This window comes from Channa argus, chromosome 17 (genome assembly GCF_033026475.1).
Source record: "Channa argus isolate prfri chromosome 17, Channa argus male v1.0, whole genome shotgun sequence".
Lineage (NCBI taxonomy): Eukaryota > Metazoa > Chordata > Actinopteri > Anabantiformes > Channidae > Channa > Channa argus.
Window position 1 is genome coordinate 16,104,249 of NC_090213.1, and position 19,604 is coordinate 16,123,852.

General features: G+C 43.2%; 1 protein-coding gene across 3 annotated transcripts in view; it reads right to left on the minus strand.

Annotated features, from left to right (window-relative positions):
• Positions 1 to 484: 484 nt before the first annotated feature.
• Positions 485 to 19,604, minus strand: part of bcl11bb (BCL11 transcription factor B b) — a 30,135-nt gene continuing 11,015 nt past the window's right edge. For all 3 annotated transcript variants that reach the window (XM_067482096.1, XM_067482095.1, XM_067482097.1), the window contains exon 3: positions 485 to 5,719. In XM_067482096.1, coding sequence (XP_067338197.1) covers positions 3,642 to 5,719 — 2,078 coding nt within the window. In that variant the 3' untranslated portion in view covers positions 485 to 3,641. The remainder of the gene's footprint in view (positions 5,720 to 19,604) is intronic.

Consider the following 19,604-nt stretch of genomic DNA (forward strand, 5'->3'; position numbering starts at 1 on the left):
ACTAGTTATACACAGTCAGATTTTTTGCATTAGATGTGTTGTGTTCTCGTTTTTTTTCTTTTGCAACTGTACTTCTTCAAATAAATTTTTAATGAACTAAATTCCACAACACATAAAATAAATATTAGGGAAAGTGTATTAATTTATATGTTTCCATTTCGTAGACTGCATGATTTTTTTAAACTTGCATTAGTAAAATCGATGTTTCTTAAAGTCAACACCAGATTAGAGGTCATATGAAATATTATGACATGTATTTATTATTTATTTATGATCTTGATTGCATAGAAGGTCATAATTTACTATGTGGGATGTAGAGATGCAGCTGCTTAGTTCCACTTGTAGTTAGAAATGTCTATTCCTGTTGTCCATTTCTGTATCAGAGTAAAACTAACAAGTAGAAAACAAACAGTTGTACTACTATGTCCTACTATTGTGGTAGAAAAGAGGAAGATAAAATAATCAGAATAAAAAGTTGCTTCAATCATAGAGCAATTGCAACATTTATTGAAGTGTTGGCTTTCTTGTATTGATTTTTCAACACATTACAAAAATACATATATGTTCAAAACAGCAAGTGTGTACTGTTCTGAAATCACTTTTTTTCACAATGATGAACTCTCCCCTCCTCCAAAAAAAGAACAAGGAAACTATTTTGTACAAAGAGTGTAAGTGAAAGTTGTGAAAAGTGAAATATGAAAATGTATTTTAAAATTACAGTTGTTAAGTGCCATCACAAGGCCTTCAACCAACCATGAGGAAAAACATCGACAAAAACATAATGTCCATGAATGTCTCAAAGAAATGATTTTGAAAAATATTCCTGCACAGGCAACTGTATTCCACTGCAGAAGGCTCCACCTTTAGTTCTTTAATTCTCGTCATCTTTTTAAAATCCTCTTGTTTTACATCCATGAAGGATAGCGTCACCAAACCAACAACAGGAAACTCATTCAAAATAATTAAAAACGTTTTTTTAAAAGACTGAAAAGACTAAGAGTCAATAATGGCACCACTCTTTTTAGAAAAAAAATAATAATAATAATCTGGCATGATTTGGAAATATTACACTTTAAAAATTGTCTTCCCATACAGTGAACAAGTAATCATACAGAAACATATTCATGAAGATAAAATCCCTCCACCAGGATAATCAAATACAAAACTGCTATGGCATTCAAAAACATTGGAGAAAACAATACTTTATTAGCATTTTTAAACACTTACACAGAGTATTTCATTAATGGCATACTTCAACACTGTAAACATATTGTAAGACTTAATGTCCATGGGGTTTTGGGATCTCTGTCACGGTTCCAAAGCTCATTGTTTCAATGTGATAGATCTGATAGCTGTATGACTCGTTTTGGCCTAAATTTGAACTGAGTTCTGTAGGAATGAATACACAATTTGCGTTCACAAGATTTCGATTTTTTGCACTCATGCATTTGTAAGCAAGCAGAATGTAGCTCCTCGTCAGCTGATCTCACTTTTTGTGGGGTAATTCGCTAAAGCACAGTGAACTACATGGCAGCTGAATAGCTTATGAGGAGCTACAGTGACCTTTCCATATTTAGATTCCTTTCCAAAAAATTTGCATTGATGGTATAGTATGTTTGTTTTTGAAGCAAAAACAAAATGGCACACACAAAACCTGACAATAGGTCAAAGAAGCGGGTCAACTTAAATGACAATTTTGAAAAGACAATTTTGATGATTGAGAATTGCAGTACAAAAATGAAAGATGTAGTCTCAATCTCCTTTCATGTGGCTTCGCTGTCTCCCCCTCTCACGCTCACTTTGTCTCACTCTGATGGTCCGTTATAAGATGTGGCCACTAGCTGTGCATTTGGGTACAAAACAACCCACACTTTTCATATGCTTCCAATTTCATTTGAATGACTCTTCTCCCTGGTCAAGGTCTTGCTCTCTCTCTCTCTCCCTCCATTTCTTTCTCACACTTCTTCATTTCTCATCTCCAAGCTTTCATTTTTACTATAAGAATAGCCCCTACTCAAGGTCGCCCAGCCGTCCCCTAGTGCAGCTGTGCTCAAAATTATCATAACTCATATAGCCTTTTTTTTTTTTTTTTTTTTTTTTTGCACCAGATTCATTTCAGGATGAATGATGCAGAAAATAAAAACTGTAATCCCCAAAAGTCACGAACATGCACACTGTCTCAAAATCTGTTACTGGGAGTTAAACCCATATCACTTTGTGAGGCGAATGAACAGGCTTCCCTTTAAAAGCCGCTCTAATGCATGAATCTGAGCTAGTGAACTGTGAAAAGACGCCGTCAGAGAGCGGCTTAGAGCATGCCGCAGAGAGAAGAACACACACGCTAACACGTATTGATATGAATTTTATTCGAAGCCGTTTTGTGGTTCCTGAGGGGACACGGGAAGTCAACCTGGGTCAGAGAGAGATGCCATGCCATACAAGGGAGGGACAGAGAGCGATTCAGAAAGCGTTACAATCGCTGAAGTAGCTTTCGTTCAACAAATTGGCATTGAGTAAGAACATATGGGGGTTGGGGGAGTGGGGGAGGTAATCAAGTGGGTCTGATAAAGCAATAATGTATGGTAGTTACACTATATACTGTGGATAATGCAAGCAGCTGGTCTTCTGATTGTTTAGTTTTAGGCGTTTGTTCATGGACAGTCGGGGCTACTTTAAAATGCATCAAAAAAAAGAATATATTTACAAACCATAAACAGGACTGTTCTCCTCACATTAATCACAAGTAGTCTTAACTTATTCAACATATTAAATATGGTGGTTTAACCTACAGTGGGAATGTACTGAGCATCAGATAAGGGTACCTCCATTAAGTGCAACCTTTATTTATGTCCTGACCGAATCAAGGACAGCAATACAGTAACTGCATTTTGGAATTAGTCACATGCCAATATTCAAAAGGACAATTTCCCTGAATAAATTAAAAGTTACTTATCCGGTCTATGAGACAACGTTGGATTTTTTAAATCCAGCATTATGTTTTTATTGTCAGGCTGACATTCAGTGCTTTAGGCCTGTATGAGGGAATGGATTGTAATCCGCTGCTGCAGTTCAAATAGAAAACATTTATTTTTACTTTTAAAAGCTAACTGCTTCACACAATTTTACTCACACATGATAATAAGTTTCCTTAAAGGAAGAAAAAAGAAAAATTTTATTAAGGGTGACTTCCAGTTATCGCATTTAAAAAAAAAGAAAAAAAAAAGGTTTTTTTTTTTAGCACATTTCCAAAACTAACTCCATATGAAATCCCACAAAGCTGTACCTGCACATGCCAAATATCATTACAAAAATCCAATAAATACAGAAATTATTGCACAGTAGAAAGGCTCCATGGATTCCTAACTGATAAAATCCTCAGACAGTTTGCCAAGAAACACCAAGTTGGGCATTTCAGACAAGTTCTCATTAAAGTTTCCCTTTGTTTATATTCTCAGGTGGCAGTTTCTGTGACAAGAAAAAAGGACGAACATCAATCAGTCTCAATTTTTTTTTCGTTGGAGAGAGAGTTTCCAGCCAACCCCTATAGCTGAAGAAGTGGTTATGGGGAATTTGTGTGTGCATGTGTGTGTGCTTTTGTGTATATGCATTTGAACATGTGCACTGTAGGTTATACAGCTGGCTTATCCTCTGTCCGCCTGCTCCAGTTTGACCTCGCTGGCCATCAAATGTTCGCCATGCCACTTCTTCATGTGTTTCTCCAGTGTGCTGTAGACACTGAAGGGCATGTGGCAGATATCACAGCGGTACACCTCTTTCCCAAATTGCCCATGGGTCTTCATGTGGCGTGTTAACTTGGAACTCTGGGCGCAGGCATAGCTGCACAGGTCACACTTGTAGGGCCGTTCCCCCGTGTGGCTGCGTCGATGCACTGTCAGATTGCTGCAGTTCTTGAACACCTTGCCACAGTACTCGCAGGTATCATTCCTCCTCTCCTTTGAGCTTGGTGGTCTGCCGGGTCCCGGTCCCCGCAGGAGGTGTGGAGTGCTGCTGCCGCTGCGGCCCGAGGCGCTCCCCCCTTCCATCAGCTCGCCAGGTGGGGTGGAGAAGCGAAGGCTTCCCGTCTCTGAAGAGGAGTGCTCAGAGGAGGTGGCAAACGGTGACTGACGGGAATCGGTGAATCCCAAGAAGGGTTCTCTGATGAAGTGGCGTGAAGCAGCATAGCCAGCCAAAAGCTGTGAGTAGACATTCTCTGGGGAGATAAGGGGTATGGCTGGGGGAAGTTCCAGCTGTTCCTTCTCAATCTTGATCCTCTTGTTGTTGGAGGGACTCGGGCTGGTGATAGGGGTGGGACGACGCTGGAAAAGCCCAGGGAAGGAGTCTGCTTCGGACACACTAATTCTGCCATTCATCACAGGCCTCTGGTCCTCCTGGTCCTCTCGTTCTCTGCCCTGCTCCCTCTCAATCTCTCTTTCTCTTTCTCTTTCTCTGTCTGCTTCACCCCTCTCTCCACTATCTCCGTTGGGTTGTCGATCCATGCTTCTCTTATTAGGGTTAAGTCTAAGGTGATTGTCCAGATGGTTGTACGGGTGCATGATGCCCACTCCACCACTGTCACTTACTCTATCGCCACTCAGGGGCTTCTCCTCGTGAGACTGTCTGGGACCATTCTGCCGATTCTGGCTGAACTCTTGGGAATCGTCACTTAAATTGGAATGTGGCCGACTTCCATTCCTCAGCTCTTCTTCCTCTTCCTCTTCCTCCTCCTCTTCTTCCTCCTCATCCTCCTCTTCCTCCTCATTGTCTATCCCCACCCCTCTCGAATCTCCTTCTCTACTCTTTTCTTCACTCTCACCTCCATCTCCTCTATTTCCCTGTTCTGGGGACCCACTCATGGATCCAGACTTGTTGTGCATATGTGTCTTCATGTGCCTCTTAAGCTTGCTTGCCTGTGAACAAGCGTGGTCACATAGATGACACTTGTACGGCCTCTCTCCTGTGTGACTGCGTCTGTGGACGATCAGGTTGCTCTGGAACTTGAAAATCTTGCCACAGAACTCACAGGATTTGGCTTTTCCAGCGGCCTGGTTCTGACCTTGGCTGTCAGGAGGACTGGAAGAACCATGTCCCCCTTGAGCGGTAGGTGGCTGTGTGGCATAAGTCAGAAATGCTGGGGGCTTGGCGCCAGGCTGGAAAAGGGTGGGACTCAGCAGGCGGTGCATGGGTGGCACACGATTGGGTGAGAGAGGAGGTGTAGGCCCCCCATTATTAGTGGTGTTGCCTGCTAATTCCCTTAGTCGTCGGGAGAAGTCCATGGAGGGAGGCTCCATGGGGGTCATCCGCATCACCCTCTCAAAAGCACTGGGGTGCTGGGACAGCAGCCCCATCTCTTCTGGGCCCATTCGCTCTAGAGGCGGTCTTGGGGGAGGCGGAGGACTAACAAATGGTGGTGTTGCGGGCAACCGGGTTTCCATGTATCCCGGGGGAGGAGCATGTTCCCTGAGCAGGGGCGCAGCCATGCGGAGGAGGTGAAATGGGTTGTTGGTGTCACCGAGAAAAGTGGGGAGAGGGGAGCGAGGCAGGGCGTCAGCACCAGGGGGTGGAGGCAGAGCCATGCGGGGAGTGAGGGAGCAGTTGGCCAGGTGGTTGTCCAGGTAGATGCGGATACCATGAGTGTGCTGAGCATGCTGAAGCAGGAACCAGGCGCTGGTGAAGGTCTGCTTACAGGTAGTGCAGATATAGCTGGATGGTTCATCCTTATCTGTGGGCCAAGAGAAATTAAGTCATTATTTTGTGAAAAACAAAAACAATAAGATATCAATTTAAAAACGTTTTGTTTTTTTTTAATTTTAAACCAGCAAATCTTTACAACGCCGGCACATTTCTTAGCAACCTATGTGCCCATGTATGGAGTTATGCTTAGGAGAATTAATTGCGGTTAAAACATACAGTTATATCAGCTTTCTGTGTGTCTGTTTATGTGAGTGTTCTTGCTTTAGTAAGAAACTCCGTGTGTGTGTGTGTGTGTGTGTGTGTGTGTGTGTGCGTGCGTGCGTGCGTGTGTGTGTGTGTCTACAGGCTAATGCAGATGGCAGGCACTGCCCTAAGGCCACAACACATTATGCTAATTCTAATGTCAGCTAGACTTTAATATACAGATCCATCTTGTCTACTCTGTCATTTCCATATGGAGACAGGGGAGGCAGTCATATAAAAAAAGAAAAACACACACACCAATGGGGGAAAAAAACAAAATATGGGATAGAGAGTAGGAGGGGAGGGCGAGGTGTGGCCTTAGAGAGAAAGACAGACACACAAAAGCAGAGACAGGAGAGTCGATGCAGACAATGTGTAAACAGTAAAGACCCCTCCGGTCTGCATCCACATTAAATAAAGCTCTACGTCACCAGTGTAATAACAAGTACAGTAAAGCGATCTGTTGCGGCTGCACAGGCACACACACACATAAACTGTACATTACTAATTGACAAATTGCCCCTTTGAATGTCGTGAGTTAATAATGCCAAATGAATCTATCAGTCACTGTGGCATGGCCCCGTCAGCCTGTTTGTGACTCATAAAAAAGAACCTGGGTTGGGGTTTATCTAATTCAACACAGGCTAGCGCTAAAGAGGCATTTCCACAGTCCTGTGTTTGCTTGCAAGGCATCTGCATCTATTTTATCATCAGCAGCTACCGCAAGCGCAGTCATGTTGGTACAGTGGCCCCAGAGCTTGGAGTCCAGGGAAGGAGAAAAAAAAAAAAAAAAGAAGGAGAAGTTACTTTTGCCCAGAGTATTATGTGATCAAGATGGCTGACTGCCTCAAAGCCTCCCATTGTCATGGAATGTAAAACACACATGCAGACACTGATACATGCACAGCAATATTTTCTTTTCACTTCCTTAGAGTCTCTCGCAGCACACCTCAGTACACTCACAAATTTACACACACACACACACACACACTTTTGTGCCGTGCAGAACAGATGAGCGAAAGCTGATGTTGGATCAGTGTCTAGTACAGGAAGCTGATTTGGCGGTGTGATTGGTTTGGCTTTCCCCAAGGGAGACGGGGTCAGAAAAAGTTAATGAGGGGCTCATTTACTGATTCTGTCTGTTTTTCTCTGCTATTAGTGAGGCTCTGGTGTAGCCGTCACTCTCACTGTTTGTGTGGGGTGGGACATGACCTGACTTCTGCTACTACACGTCTGTGTAAAGCATGTGTGTATGTGTGTGTGTGGACATGTATGTGCAAGTAATTTTTCTGCTTGTATGTGTATGTCTGTGCATGTGTGTGTGTATGTGTGTGTGTGGGGCAAATGGTGGGCTGCCTGCCTGTGTTTAGTTTGGCTGGGCTTCACACGGCCGCTTGGCAGCAGAGAGCTGGACAGCTTAACAGCTTGGACGTGGAGAAGAGAGCGAGAGAGGGAAGGCAAGAGGAGGAGGAGAGGGGGTAAGAAGAGAGGTGGAGGGACTTTAAGAGGAAGGCATGCTTGGGCACACACGCACATACACAGTGACACACATCAAGTCTATTTACATGCCCCCAGGGACTGAGAGGGGGTCTTATAGACATGGGATCTGTATAACCTCAGCTCATCAACATACAAGGATCAATATGAAATGAAGATGTGGGATCGGTAGAGGGATTGATGGTCTCAATCTGTTAAAGTGTTTGTGTGTGCGTGTGTTTATATTTTATCTACATTTTGGCTTGCACACATGGTCTCATCAGTGTAAGCTACACAATCATATACCAAAACCTTCCACCCCACCACCACCACTACAGCAACACATTTGCATCTTGTCACATCTTACACAGCCGTGCCATATGCTGTTAAAGGAAGCGTGGCAGCTAATAGAGTGGCAGCTGATGGCTGCTGCCTAATGACGGCCAAAGACAAATTTCATCAACTTCGCAAACAAGCAAGCAAGCGAGGTGGGGGTGGTTGGGGTTGGGGGAGGAAAACAGTGAGATGAAGAGAATAGAGACAGAAATAGAGAATAAGAGAATCACAGAATCATGCCAGATGTTGAAGATAACACGGAATTGCCTGATGCCTCAGTTCAAGCGATAACTGCTAGAAAAGAGTTCTAAGGAAACAACAAAATAGGATTTACTTCTTCTCACGTGCATCATGGCAACAATGAAGGGGCATCTCCACAGACGTGTTTGCTTGACTGAAAGTTGTAAAAAAAAAAAAAAAAAAAACTAGGCTGTGTTTTGCTGATGCCACTTCACTTCTACCGAGATTTCTTCTGATCGCCCAGATTTGCAATACCGAGAGAAAGGCAGGTGGTAAACCCAAACCTGCATGCTGCAAAGGCTTCCTTTAGAAACCTGTGTGTAACGTCACAGATTCAACCTCCACGTTTCCCTATGACTATGATACACACAAGTCCTCACTCTATCCTTTTCTCTCACACACAAAAACACTTACACATGCTGTGTTGAGTGTGAATGCTGTCGCCGCTTAGTCCTCCAGCCAATAAAAGCCTTCATTAAAGAATCACGGTGGGTCGTGTCATGCTTCAGTTTGTGGTAATTACAGTCGTCTGCCTGACACACAGGCAGGGACCCCTCCACTCCTGACCACCAAGGTCAACTACCAGTTAGAAGAGTTACATTCTCCTCTCTACATACTCACTGATGCTGGACCTAATTGCCCACTTTACTCTGGCACACCATATGCACACAGATACACATATACTTTTTCGTGAATGTGACTGAGATGAGAGGTTAAATGAAATGGAGTCACAGCAGGCTTCTGTAATATGCTGCTGCATTGTACACATTACCATTTCCGTGGCTATACCGCCACTTATAAACGTGATGGGATTCACCTCAAAAATACTATCGGTTATTTTTCTGCCCAGGTGTTCCCACAGGCAGACTTTTCCACGAAGCATATAAAATACAACACAGACCTTAGACCAGCTTAGATGGGCAACGTTTTGTCCTGTGCAACAAAACAAAGGCGAAGGGCCAGGAGGCCTGGAGGAAGTTGTTAAAACATTGGCACATGCGTGGAGCTGAGGTGGGCCAGTAATAATGCTCTCCTCCTCTCCTGGGTTGGCTTTTTTTACTAAACCACCGGGCCAATTAACCCAGTCTTCAGGGACTAAGATCTGAGCTTTACATCAGATTTTATTCTTTCCAGATTGCTTTTTATAGCCATTATTTTGCCTTAAAAAGTACAAACAAAATGCCAGTGAATAAAGGGGAGCCATGGTATTGACTGTTCGCATATGGCCGGTGTAGAAAAGTTAGTGTGAGACTGGCGGGCTTGAAGTAGACACCGCACGTACGGTGGAGACATGTGGATTTGTGTTTAATTTAGGAATTCACATATGCCATCCTTCCAGGCGGAGCCTGATTTATATTTTCGAAGAATGAGCTCCTTCCATTTACATTACACTTAAATTTTGGAGCCTTTATCAGAGGCTCTAATCCAGAAGACCTTACAACAAGACCGCAGAAGAATAACAAAAATCCACAAGTTCAGCCTTAACCAAGACGGGCAAACTGGTTCTCCTCAGCAGACAGTGAACAGTGAGTGGATGGTAATGAATGCTCACTGATGCCAAATTTACTCTCACAAAGCTCAGGGAGAAAAAAAAAATCATAATTGAAAATAAGTAGAATTTGAATGCCAGCCCACCAACTCCAACTCCTACTGTATGACATTCAGCTGGCATGCACAGCCCTAAACTAGACAGGGTGAAACGTATTACATCCAGGGAGCAAAATTTAGTGTGTAAAAGGATGTTGCTTTAGTGCAGAATCAGAAGATTCTGCAGGTTCCAGTTGTTAACAAGAAGGTGAGTCAGGAAGCAAAGGACATGCTACAGTGGGTGTCACATGTTTGTCTAACCATACGCGCGCATGTGTGTGTGTGTGTGTGTGCAGTGCAGCATTCCTGGGGTTCAGGTTCGCTGTACAGCTCCAACATTCCATCAAGGGCGACAGAACGCCACAGCGACAGATTTGCATACAGAACAAAGCCACCCGCAGGCTAGGCCAGTGGGACAGAATGCCGCTCCTGCAGCCCCTCCCCTCCGCTAGCCTCACTGTGCACTCACACACACACACACACACAAACTCTCACAAACATGCACGCAGCAGCACAAACCCTGGGAGTACGTGTGTGTGCACCTGTCTGGGGTTAGCTGACACCTCTGCTGCTGGCAAAGCAGCTCCTCATTAGCATGGCTGTGATCTAGGGGTCCCCAGGGGTCCCAGCCTCCTCACCCCCTTCCTTTCTCCACCCCACTACACCTCTGCTCCTCTCCTCCTTCTCACATCTCTCATCCGTCCCCCCCCCCACTCCTCATCCTTCTCCGCTCCCCTCTGCTCTGATGGCTTGCTTGTCACAATGGTTGCTAATCAGAAGACACAGGGCCACAGAGATCAACAGTATGTTCCTGCGTGTGTGTGCTTCACAAGCATAACGAAACTTCGGACAGTGCACTACAGTATGGGCCTGGTGAGCAGCGGCTGACTGTCACACATGTGTAGTAAAACAAAGAGGGAGAATGGAGAGAAAAGAAAAAGAAGGAGAGAGACTGTGGAGGGTGGCAGTAGCAGGCAGGGGGTAAGGCTCTCACACAGTGTGACTGGCTCCATGCTAACTGAAACCAGCTTTGGCCTGCTAACCATATACATCTGTGTGTGTGTGTGTGTCTGCAGCCAATATGAGCAGCTGAAAAGCCTGAGAGATGATTTAAAGAAACAGTGCTTGTTATAGTCTACACTATCTTTATGTATCACATCAGTTTACTGTCTCTCCTTGTCTTCCTTTTCTCTTAGGTACACACTAACCCCCTGTACAAGGTATCTGGGTACTCCACCCTGACCTTCATGCCTCCTAGGATGCGGGTCAAATGAACAATAAAAAGGATCAGGTATCTTCAACAAGTTAATCACAGGCATACAAACACACACACACACACACACATTGAGTGAGCCCAGCTGTACAACAATGCATGTGTGGAAGAGGCTCTCATGTAGCACGACGCAGGGAGCATGTTACCGCCATGAGGCAAGCTGTTCCAGCTAGGGCACAGGGGACATGCTGTGAAAAATAACTGGAAAGACCTCTCCGTCAGTAAAGAGCTATGACTTTTGGCTCCGCTTCTAGGACAAAGAGGGAGGGAAAATGAGGGACTGATATAGACACAAAAAAAAAATGCAGTATAAAAAGAAAAAGGGAGCTCCATAAAGTGTATTAGCTAAGCTCTTCTAACTGGCCCCGGTGCCTGTGTGTGTGTCTGTGTGTGTGTGTGCGCGCACGCACTTGTGGGATCTGCTGTCTATCGTGTGACACTGAAAAATGGAGGACACTCAACTAGTGCTTGTGGTCGCAAGAAGATGTAAGAGAGAGGAGCAAGATGGAGGAGAAGATGAAAGGTGGGGTGGTGGGAGAGAAAGAAAACAAGTGACGAAGGAAAAACAGCGAAGGAGGAAAAAGAGCTGCCGACAGCAACAGAGCAGAGGAAGAATTGCTTTGTTTTCCTTATTCACCTGAATTTCCATTTATACTAGAACTACAAGCACTATATTCTCTCGTACCAACGCCTACCACTTTTACCATGACACAGCAGGAAAAAAAGATTACGTCAAATAAAAAGAAAAAAAGGATGCAATGGCATCATTAATAGAAGTGCTAAAGGTGAACTCTAACCCTGAAAAACAGAAAACAAATAGTGGGTCAGATATGATGGGGGAACATTCCCACTGATGCAAAAGAGGAACAAAAAAAAAAACCCAAAATGTTTGCATAGGTGATGATATCAGAAGACAAAAACTCAAGCTGCTTTGACAATGAAATGGAGACTGACTTTGTGGACTCACATAATGTTTGTTCGAGGTTTTACATCCAAATGAGCTCCAGTTATGCCCCTCGGGGGTTCTCACTTTGTCCAGAAAGTCAATTTCCTATTCACTGGCAGTGAATAGGAAATTGAGTTTGACATATGAGTGAAATGTGGATTCTGTTTTGTGGGTTTATTAAATTTTTCATTGGATCAATCATTTTATACAAACAATGCATGAAATGTGTTGGGTAAGTAAGGGAGTGCGAAAATGTGGCTTGACTGTTTCGGCCTGGATAAATTCAATTAAACCAAAGCAAAGTGTTAAACGCAGGGATACGGAGCACTCGTCTCATCCTGGGATAAGCACGTGTCGTTCCGCATATGTCCAAGGCTGCACCTTCTGCAGTGACATGTCACACCTTTGAACACCTTTGCCTTGCTAAAGAGAAGCAAAAGAAAAAGAGGAGGAACTAGTGCCTTTGTGTATTTTTGTGTGATGAACAGCATGTGAGCATGGCCCTATGCTAATTGTGTGTATCTTGGTCTACCATTCTGTGACAGGGTGCTTCTTTCAGCAGCAGTAACGGTCCCCAGCTGCGTTTTGCCCGTTGGAGCCCAGCAGCCAGTCCCACTTAACTAGCAGCCCACAGGAAAATACCATTGTGGCCCTAAATGCAACACACAAACCCAAACACGCCGCTGTAAAATGTGCCTCTCACATGCTTCAGACATGGCGTAGGGTCCATTCCGATGACTGGGAAAGAGCCTGAGCGTTCACAAGCTTTTTCATTATTACTCCGCAATTTCTCTACTTTAATATTTAATTCTGGCTACTTAAGGCTGCAATTGGAGAAAGTGCTTTTTCCTTCATGCTCGAACACAAAGCGGAGCCTGGCAGCACCACAGGAGAGAGCACGAGGAGGGTTGCATCATTTGACACCAATTTGCAAACTATCTAATTAGTGTTAGCTTTACTAAACCTGGGTAACAAAAAAGGGGAGTGTGTTCATAATGAAAAGGGAGCACAGGTATCCAGCGCTCTGTGCTCCTAAAGCCCATTTTGAAAAGCAGGATGTGGGTATGTGATGTCTTTAGAAGTCTTACAGCAATAGCTTGACAATTTCAGGGAAAATATTTATTCAGCTCTTGCTTGCAGAGAATAAAAGAAGAATCAATACCACTCTTGTATTTGTCCAAAACATTATGGGGCCAGACCTAGGAGTGGATCAATGCAGTGTAACGTAGGAAGTGTAAAAACAACCTGTTGTGTTTTTACCAGAGTGGGAGTTGCTTGTAATAATTCTTTCTTTTCACAGAGCAGTGACATCATGGAGTCTTGTCTTGTTGTTTTTAACCACTTCTGTTTCATGAAGGATTAAACACGATATAACATTTTCAATAGTGAGCTTTAGAGGTGCTGTTAGATGGATTTCGTGACTTTTCAGACAGAACCAGACCAGCTGATTCATTCTGCTGCCAGTGCTAAGCTAAGCTAACAGCCTGCTGCATGACATATATATGAGAGCAATGAAAATAAATATTCTCATCTCCCAATTAATTGTTTCATCTGTAGGCTATAATTCAATTTCCGCCATAATATGCCGTAATGTGCAGCACTGCTAAATCCCAGACCCTCGAGTTATTCAGGACAATTTTAAAAAGGCTGCAGATAAAATGCACTGTGAACTCCAATCTAATACAATCAAATGAATGTACACAAGATAATTGAGTTAAGCTCGTACGCGGAATATCCTGCTCTCTCTTTACAAAGTCCTGTTGTGATCCAGTGAAGGCCGGCGGCACAACATTATTAGCATTGCAACGGTCGTGTCTCCAGGTGAATTCTGTTCTTTCCCTCATGGCTCCTGAAACTCAGGTACTGTACTCAACCTTCAGGTGTGCCAAACCATCTCTTAGCTCATACTTAGCCCTCAATTCTCCGGACACATTCCAATGCAGACATGTACTATACACATCCAACATATTTTTACAGTATGATGTGACGCGCTTATGTGTGTGTGTGTGTGTGTGTGTGTGTGTGTGTGTGTGTGTGTGTGAGATGGGGCTGAGTTTGGCCCCAAGCCTTTCCCTGTGGGTTACGTGTGGCCTCTCCCTGCGTCTCTCTCTCGCTCTCTCTCTCATTTCTTTCTTTCTTTTTCTCGTATTCTCTCTGTCTTTCTGGCTGTTATCACACTGATACATTTCCTGCTCCTGGCACCGCTCCTGCATAGCTTATGGTTAAAGAAAGCTTTCATCTCTCCAGCGCCTTTAGGACACACACGCACACACACTCGCACCCACACATATACAAGTGCTGGTACGGGCCAGCGCTGCCCCGCCAGACCACAGGCCCAGACAAGCTCCACTGGGACCAATCACCCTGATAACATCTTAGGCTTTATTTCATTTTTGGCTTACTCTTTTCTGCTCTGGGAAAAACAGACACAGAGAAGAGGGTTTTCTGAAAAAACAAAAAACAAAAAAAAACTATGGATTATGCCAGAACAGAGAGAGAGTATAGACCCTTAACCTTGAGCGGTTTACTCCCATGTCTGTACTGCTGTCTACGGACATGACAGTGCAAGCCCTGTTTCATGAAGAAACGGACCTAAGCAGACTGTTTCTTGTTCTCGAAGTTGGCAGTACAGGTTTTATGAGTCAAAATGAAAGTAAGAAGAAGTTTATGAAACATACTCAGACTTATAAGGAATAAAAATAACAGGACAATTGTTAACTGTCTCCTCGTATAAAGGGTAAATACTAAAATTCTAGTCATGCAAAATTTTGTTTTGTTTTTTTGTTTGTCCAGGTTTATGTGCCTTCATCCACCATCATGTGTTCATGTGTTAAATAATAAAATATAAAATTTAAGATCTATGTTTTTATAAAATGTACCTGAAACTCCTGATTAACTCGTTAAAAAAGGTTAACAAATAAACTTAATGTGTGTACTATGTCCAGAGGAACAGGAGCACAGTTTCCGCAATAAAATGCTGATAATAATTTTTTTATGTATTTATTTAGTACAATTGGACCACCAGAAATTCATTCATTCATGTTGTGACAGAAGCAAAAATCTCAATGATGGATATAAATCAAAAGCTGCATAAATCAAACCGAACCCTATCAGCTTGGAAGTGAGGACATTAGTTTTTTGATTTTTTCTTTGACCTGATCCTTTATCATTTTGCAAAAAACTTTTTTTTTCTGCCTTTCTAACAACTTTTACTGCTTATAGTAAAAAGCTAGTGTGTATGTAAGGTTGCATCAATAATATGTTTCCCTTTTTCTTTTTTTTGTCCGGGGTAGATTTATGTTAAAGTGACAAACCAACATAAAGGCAGCTTAGGTTCATCATGTGTTTGTGCCCAGTGTTCTCTCGTGGAGTAATTGCTCAAGACAAATAAGTGGATGAAATAAGGGGAACTGTAAGTGTACCATGAAAGGCTTTCAATATCTCTTGTGGTGAAGCAGCCTGTAAAAGGAAAAATATGGCTATAAACGCCGTCTCCTCATTTTCTTCTCCCACAGTTCCACCCAATCAGAGAGAGACGCTAATAAGATAAGAGGTAAGGAACAACAACAGTATAGCAAGTAGGATTACCCCTGTCTGACTGGCTAACAAGCACCATTTCTTTTCCTTTTCACAAATACTAATGTAACCCTTTTCCTTCCAGAAGAAAGCTATAAGCAAAAAAGAAAAATGGGAGTGAAAAGCCTGGTCAGAAAATCTCCCCTTTTACTCCTGAAAGGCCTGTATTATATGTTGTGCACTAATGTGTGCTGAAATAGCTGAACACACGCAGACTTCATGAGGATTTTATCTGCATGTCTGAGGAGTGTTTCCACAGCAGGAGAAAAAGGTGTACCGCGCTGAGCGGGTTCGCATTTAGGGTCTCGCTTGTGTGTGTGTGTTTGAAAGTGTACATACATGTGCATACTCATACTGTAATTACAGCTGATTCTTTATAAAACTTGCCACATTACTCCGCTCTAATGAAAGCACACCTGTTATCGCATGTCACCACCAGAGAAGAGAAAGCAAGATGCAGCTCACATAACCACAGTGCCGCAGTCAAATTACCTTGATTATAGCTATTTTTGCAAAGAACATAAACACATTCACAGATTCCCACTGACACAAGACAACTTATGGTCCATGGAGACTGTGAACTTCACATCAGCACTTCACTCAGAGCTCCACACAAAGCAGAAGAGTGTTTGTGTTGAATACCAAAGCGCCATCATCACTCTCCATGCATAGCTGGGACAGGGTGTGAGGTTTCTAATGCCTCTTAAGTAAGGCTGTTAAGGAGCAAAGAGTCCACACATCTGGAAGACACAGCCAGTCGGCACATGCTGAAAGTTAGCGGTGGCGCTCGCAGTCCAAATTAGTGGCGAGTTTTATTCTCCCGCTGTGGTAGGAAAATATCAAATCTGCTGCCATATGAGTGCCATAAAGCTGGCTGTGGAGTGTTTGATGCCTTCATGTGGGAGCCTTTAAGCTGTGCATGTATGTGCATGTGTCTGTGTGTGCATGATTGGGTTCTGTGGGAGATGCAAACCTTAATGTGAGATGGGAGCCATTGTATGCATTCCTGCATGCACATATAGGCTACTTAGTGTGTGTGTTTGTGTGGTTCTTGTTTGTGTGTGTGTGTGTACTCCTGTATACATGCTTCTATTTTCTGCATTCATTTGTGAATGTGCGTTTTGCTCTGTGTGTCTCAGGTGGCTGTGGCGGTGTGCATTTGCAGCTGTGCCATTTTAGTTGCTTCCTTATAGACTTAGTTGACCCTGCTGGCTACAGCAGACAGACCGAGTCAGACAGCCCCTAGGGTGGTCCTGTCTGAGACACAGTGTTATGGGCCAACAACTGTAGGGGCCCTTACACAGCCAGGAATATGTATACTGTAATTGCACACACACACACACACACACACGTACATGTGAATCCATATGCTCATACAGAGACATGCAAATGGTGGCCTAATGACTCCAAATGGTAACCAATTATTTTACCTTAATTTTTAAGCTAAGGCGAGAAGGGGTTTGTTCAGCTGTGTGACACCAGAGGATCAACATCGCTGGTCACGTTCTAAAGAGCAGAAATATATGTTGCTTTTCTCAGTCAACTGGTTAGAAATGGATGGTTTATCTCTGTGCGGTAAATTATTGACTCACAAATATGCACAAATGCATTACCTGGGAATATTAGTTCTTGGATGTATTGAGAATACATAAATTTTTTTTACCAAGGATTAAGTGCTGCATTACAGCAGGAAAATGCACTGGAATACTTTCTTAGAAAATAATGTTTCTAAGCGAAGATTTTTGTCTATAAAGTCATCAACAATGTTGCTTCTATGGAACCTTCTCAAGATTGCTGAATCCACTACCACTAACATCACCACATCTTTTTCTCACTGTATCATTTTATTTGCCCTTATTGCAACTTAAGCGCAAAAAAAAGAAACACGTGAGAAGAAGAAGAATCATGAAAGCATGTGTGTACATGTTATTTGAAAGAAATGCGTATTCAAATGAGGAAGGTGTGTATTCCTGTTTTTTTCCCACTGAGTAATAAAGAAATATTTGCCACTTAAGAAAACTGGGAAACACGCATGTGCACACACAAATAACAAAAAATAAACAAATTGGTGCCTAACAGTAGACGCACACACACACACACACACACACATACAAATTCCCTGGCAAGCATAAAACGCACTCATGTAAGAACACATAAACACACACGGACTGCACCACAAATGCAAAAGCATAAACACACCACCTTCACAACTGCCACCATGTAACCCCTAATCACAACCCCAGAGCTTGGACATCAAATGAAACAAGTTAAAAAAAAAATCATCAGGAGTAATTAACGCATTTTCATATGCAAATGTGATTAATGCAAAACTACAAAGTCATTATGCAAATCGACTTTTCCTTGAGCCTCTGTACAAATATTCACAGCTCAAATCAGGGATCAGTCTCGCCATCTTTCTTTTTTTATCTCTACCCCTCTCCCTCTTCCTCTATCTTTCTCTTTCTCTCTCACTTGGAGTTGAGATAATACGTAAGTAGCATGTGAAGTTATTTCTAACTCACGCAGTGTGTGTGTTTTCATGCGATGGACCGGGGCTATGGCATTACGCCGCCTGCCTACTGATTACTGGCTGCTTGGCACTGGAGCGAGACAGGGAAGCCGGCGTACAGGGGAAGGTATGAATATGCAAAAGCCTGATTGCTTTTCATGATTAAAGCCTATTTAATATGGAAATGAGAGCAAGCCAGGTGATTAAAGGAGCATTGGGTGGTGGGGCAAAAAAAAAGATTGGTGGAGAAACAGAGATAGAAAAGAAGAAAAGAGCGGAAAAGAGAGGAGATAGACACCTTCAAATCCACGTTGGTGGAGAGGTGTGGAAACTGGGATGTCACAGCTATGTAATGACAGCAGCAGTGCAGCAAGTGTTGAACGTTGCAGTTTTGACCTGAGTCGTTGTTGCTCTGAATAGGCTACACCACAGGTTATCATCCAGAAACCACTATGACTCATTTAAGGGTAAAAAAAAAATCCCTCATGCTCATTAACTTGAGAACAAAAAAACGATTTTATCACGTTAAAATGCTCCTGAGCCTTCAGCACACTTTCACACCCACAGAATTTTGTGCATGTAGGTGTGACAGTTCTGAAGTGGCGGGCATCTCATTTAAATTCTTTGATCGTGAATCCAGAGTCTCTCCGCTTGAGTTAAGAACTCCAGTATCAGCATCACACTTATAGCTCCCTACTGAAATAAACACAACAACTAACCAGTGGAAACCTTCAGCCTAATGTAGTGATGCGGCTGTTTTGCCCACAAAATGTTGCAGCATTGAGATCAGAGGTGGACAGAGAGACAAACAGAGAAATATGTTTGAAGATGTTGCTGTGGTTCAAATGGTCTCATGAAATATTTACCGTGTGATCTCTATACACAGTGTTTGTGGGTGAGTGAGGAAGAAACAGAGAGAGAGAGAGAGGGATTGTCATGATGTGACAACATGGCGCCCCTTATGTACTGGATGTCTTAAAGTACTCTTAGGGGGCTCAGCAGCCGTCCTGCGAGGAGTTCAAAGCAGGGCCAGGGACGTCTTAGCATGGTAACACTCCCCTAGTGACAACCCCTCGCTTGCCTGATGACACGCGTCATTCTTCACAGACGCTACACACATACATACTTATACACAAATTCACAAACTCACACACACACTGATTAACATACTCTGACAAAGCCCACACATATACACACAGAGTGCATGCATCAGCAGGAGAAACTCAGGGAAAAAAAAAAAAAGCAGGGCACAGAAGGGCCATTTTTCATCTATGTCATGTGTATGAAAGAGTGTGCGTGTGTGCGTGTGTGTTCGCACCCTTTTGGGGTTGAATATGCTAGCCTTGCAGCGTGTTTGCAGTTTAAGCAAGCGGGCTGACAGACAAAGAGGCCAGACAGGATGTTATAAAACCCAACTGTGTGAAAAAAAAAAGCAATCCAGGAGTGGGAAGGGTTAAGAGTTATGCATACGGCACAGCGTGTGAAGGTATGAGCAGGTATGATGCATACTCTCACTTCCCTTCCAGTGTCTTTTTGACCACCTGTGCTGCACAGAATTGTGCGTGTTCTAGCTGCAAAGTTCTCATTACCACGTGCAGGCAAATGTGATGATATTTCCTGTGTGTGTGTGTGTGTGTGTGTGTGTGTGTGTGTGTGAGTGTGCTGCTAACACATTGGACTTAATTAGACCTAATAATGTAATCTAATTTGGTTGAAACTTGAGACTG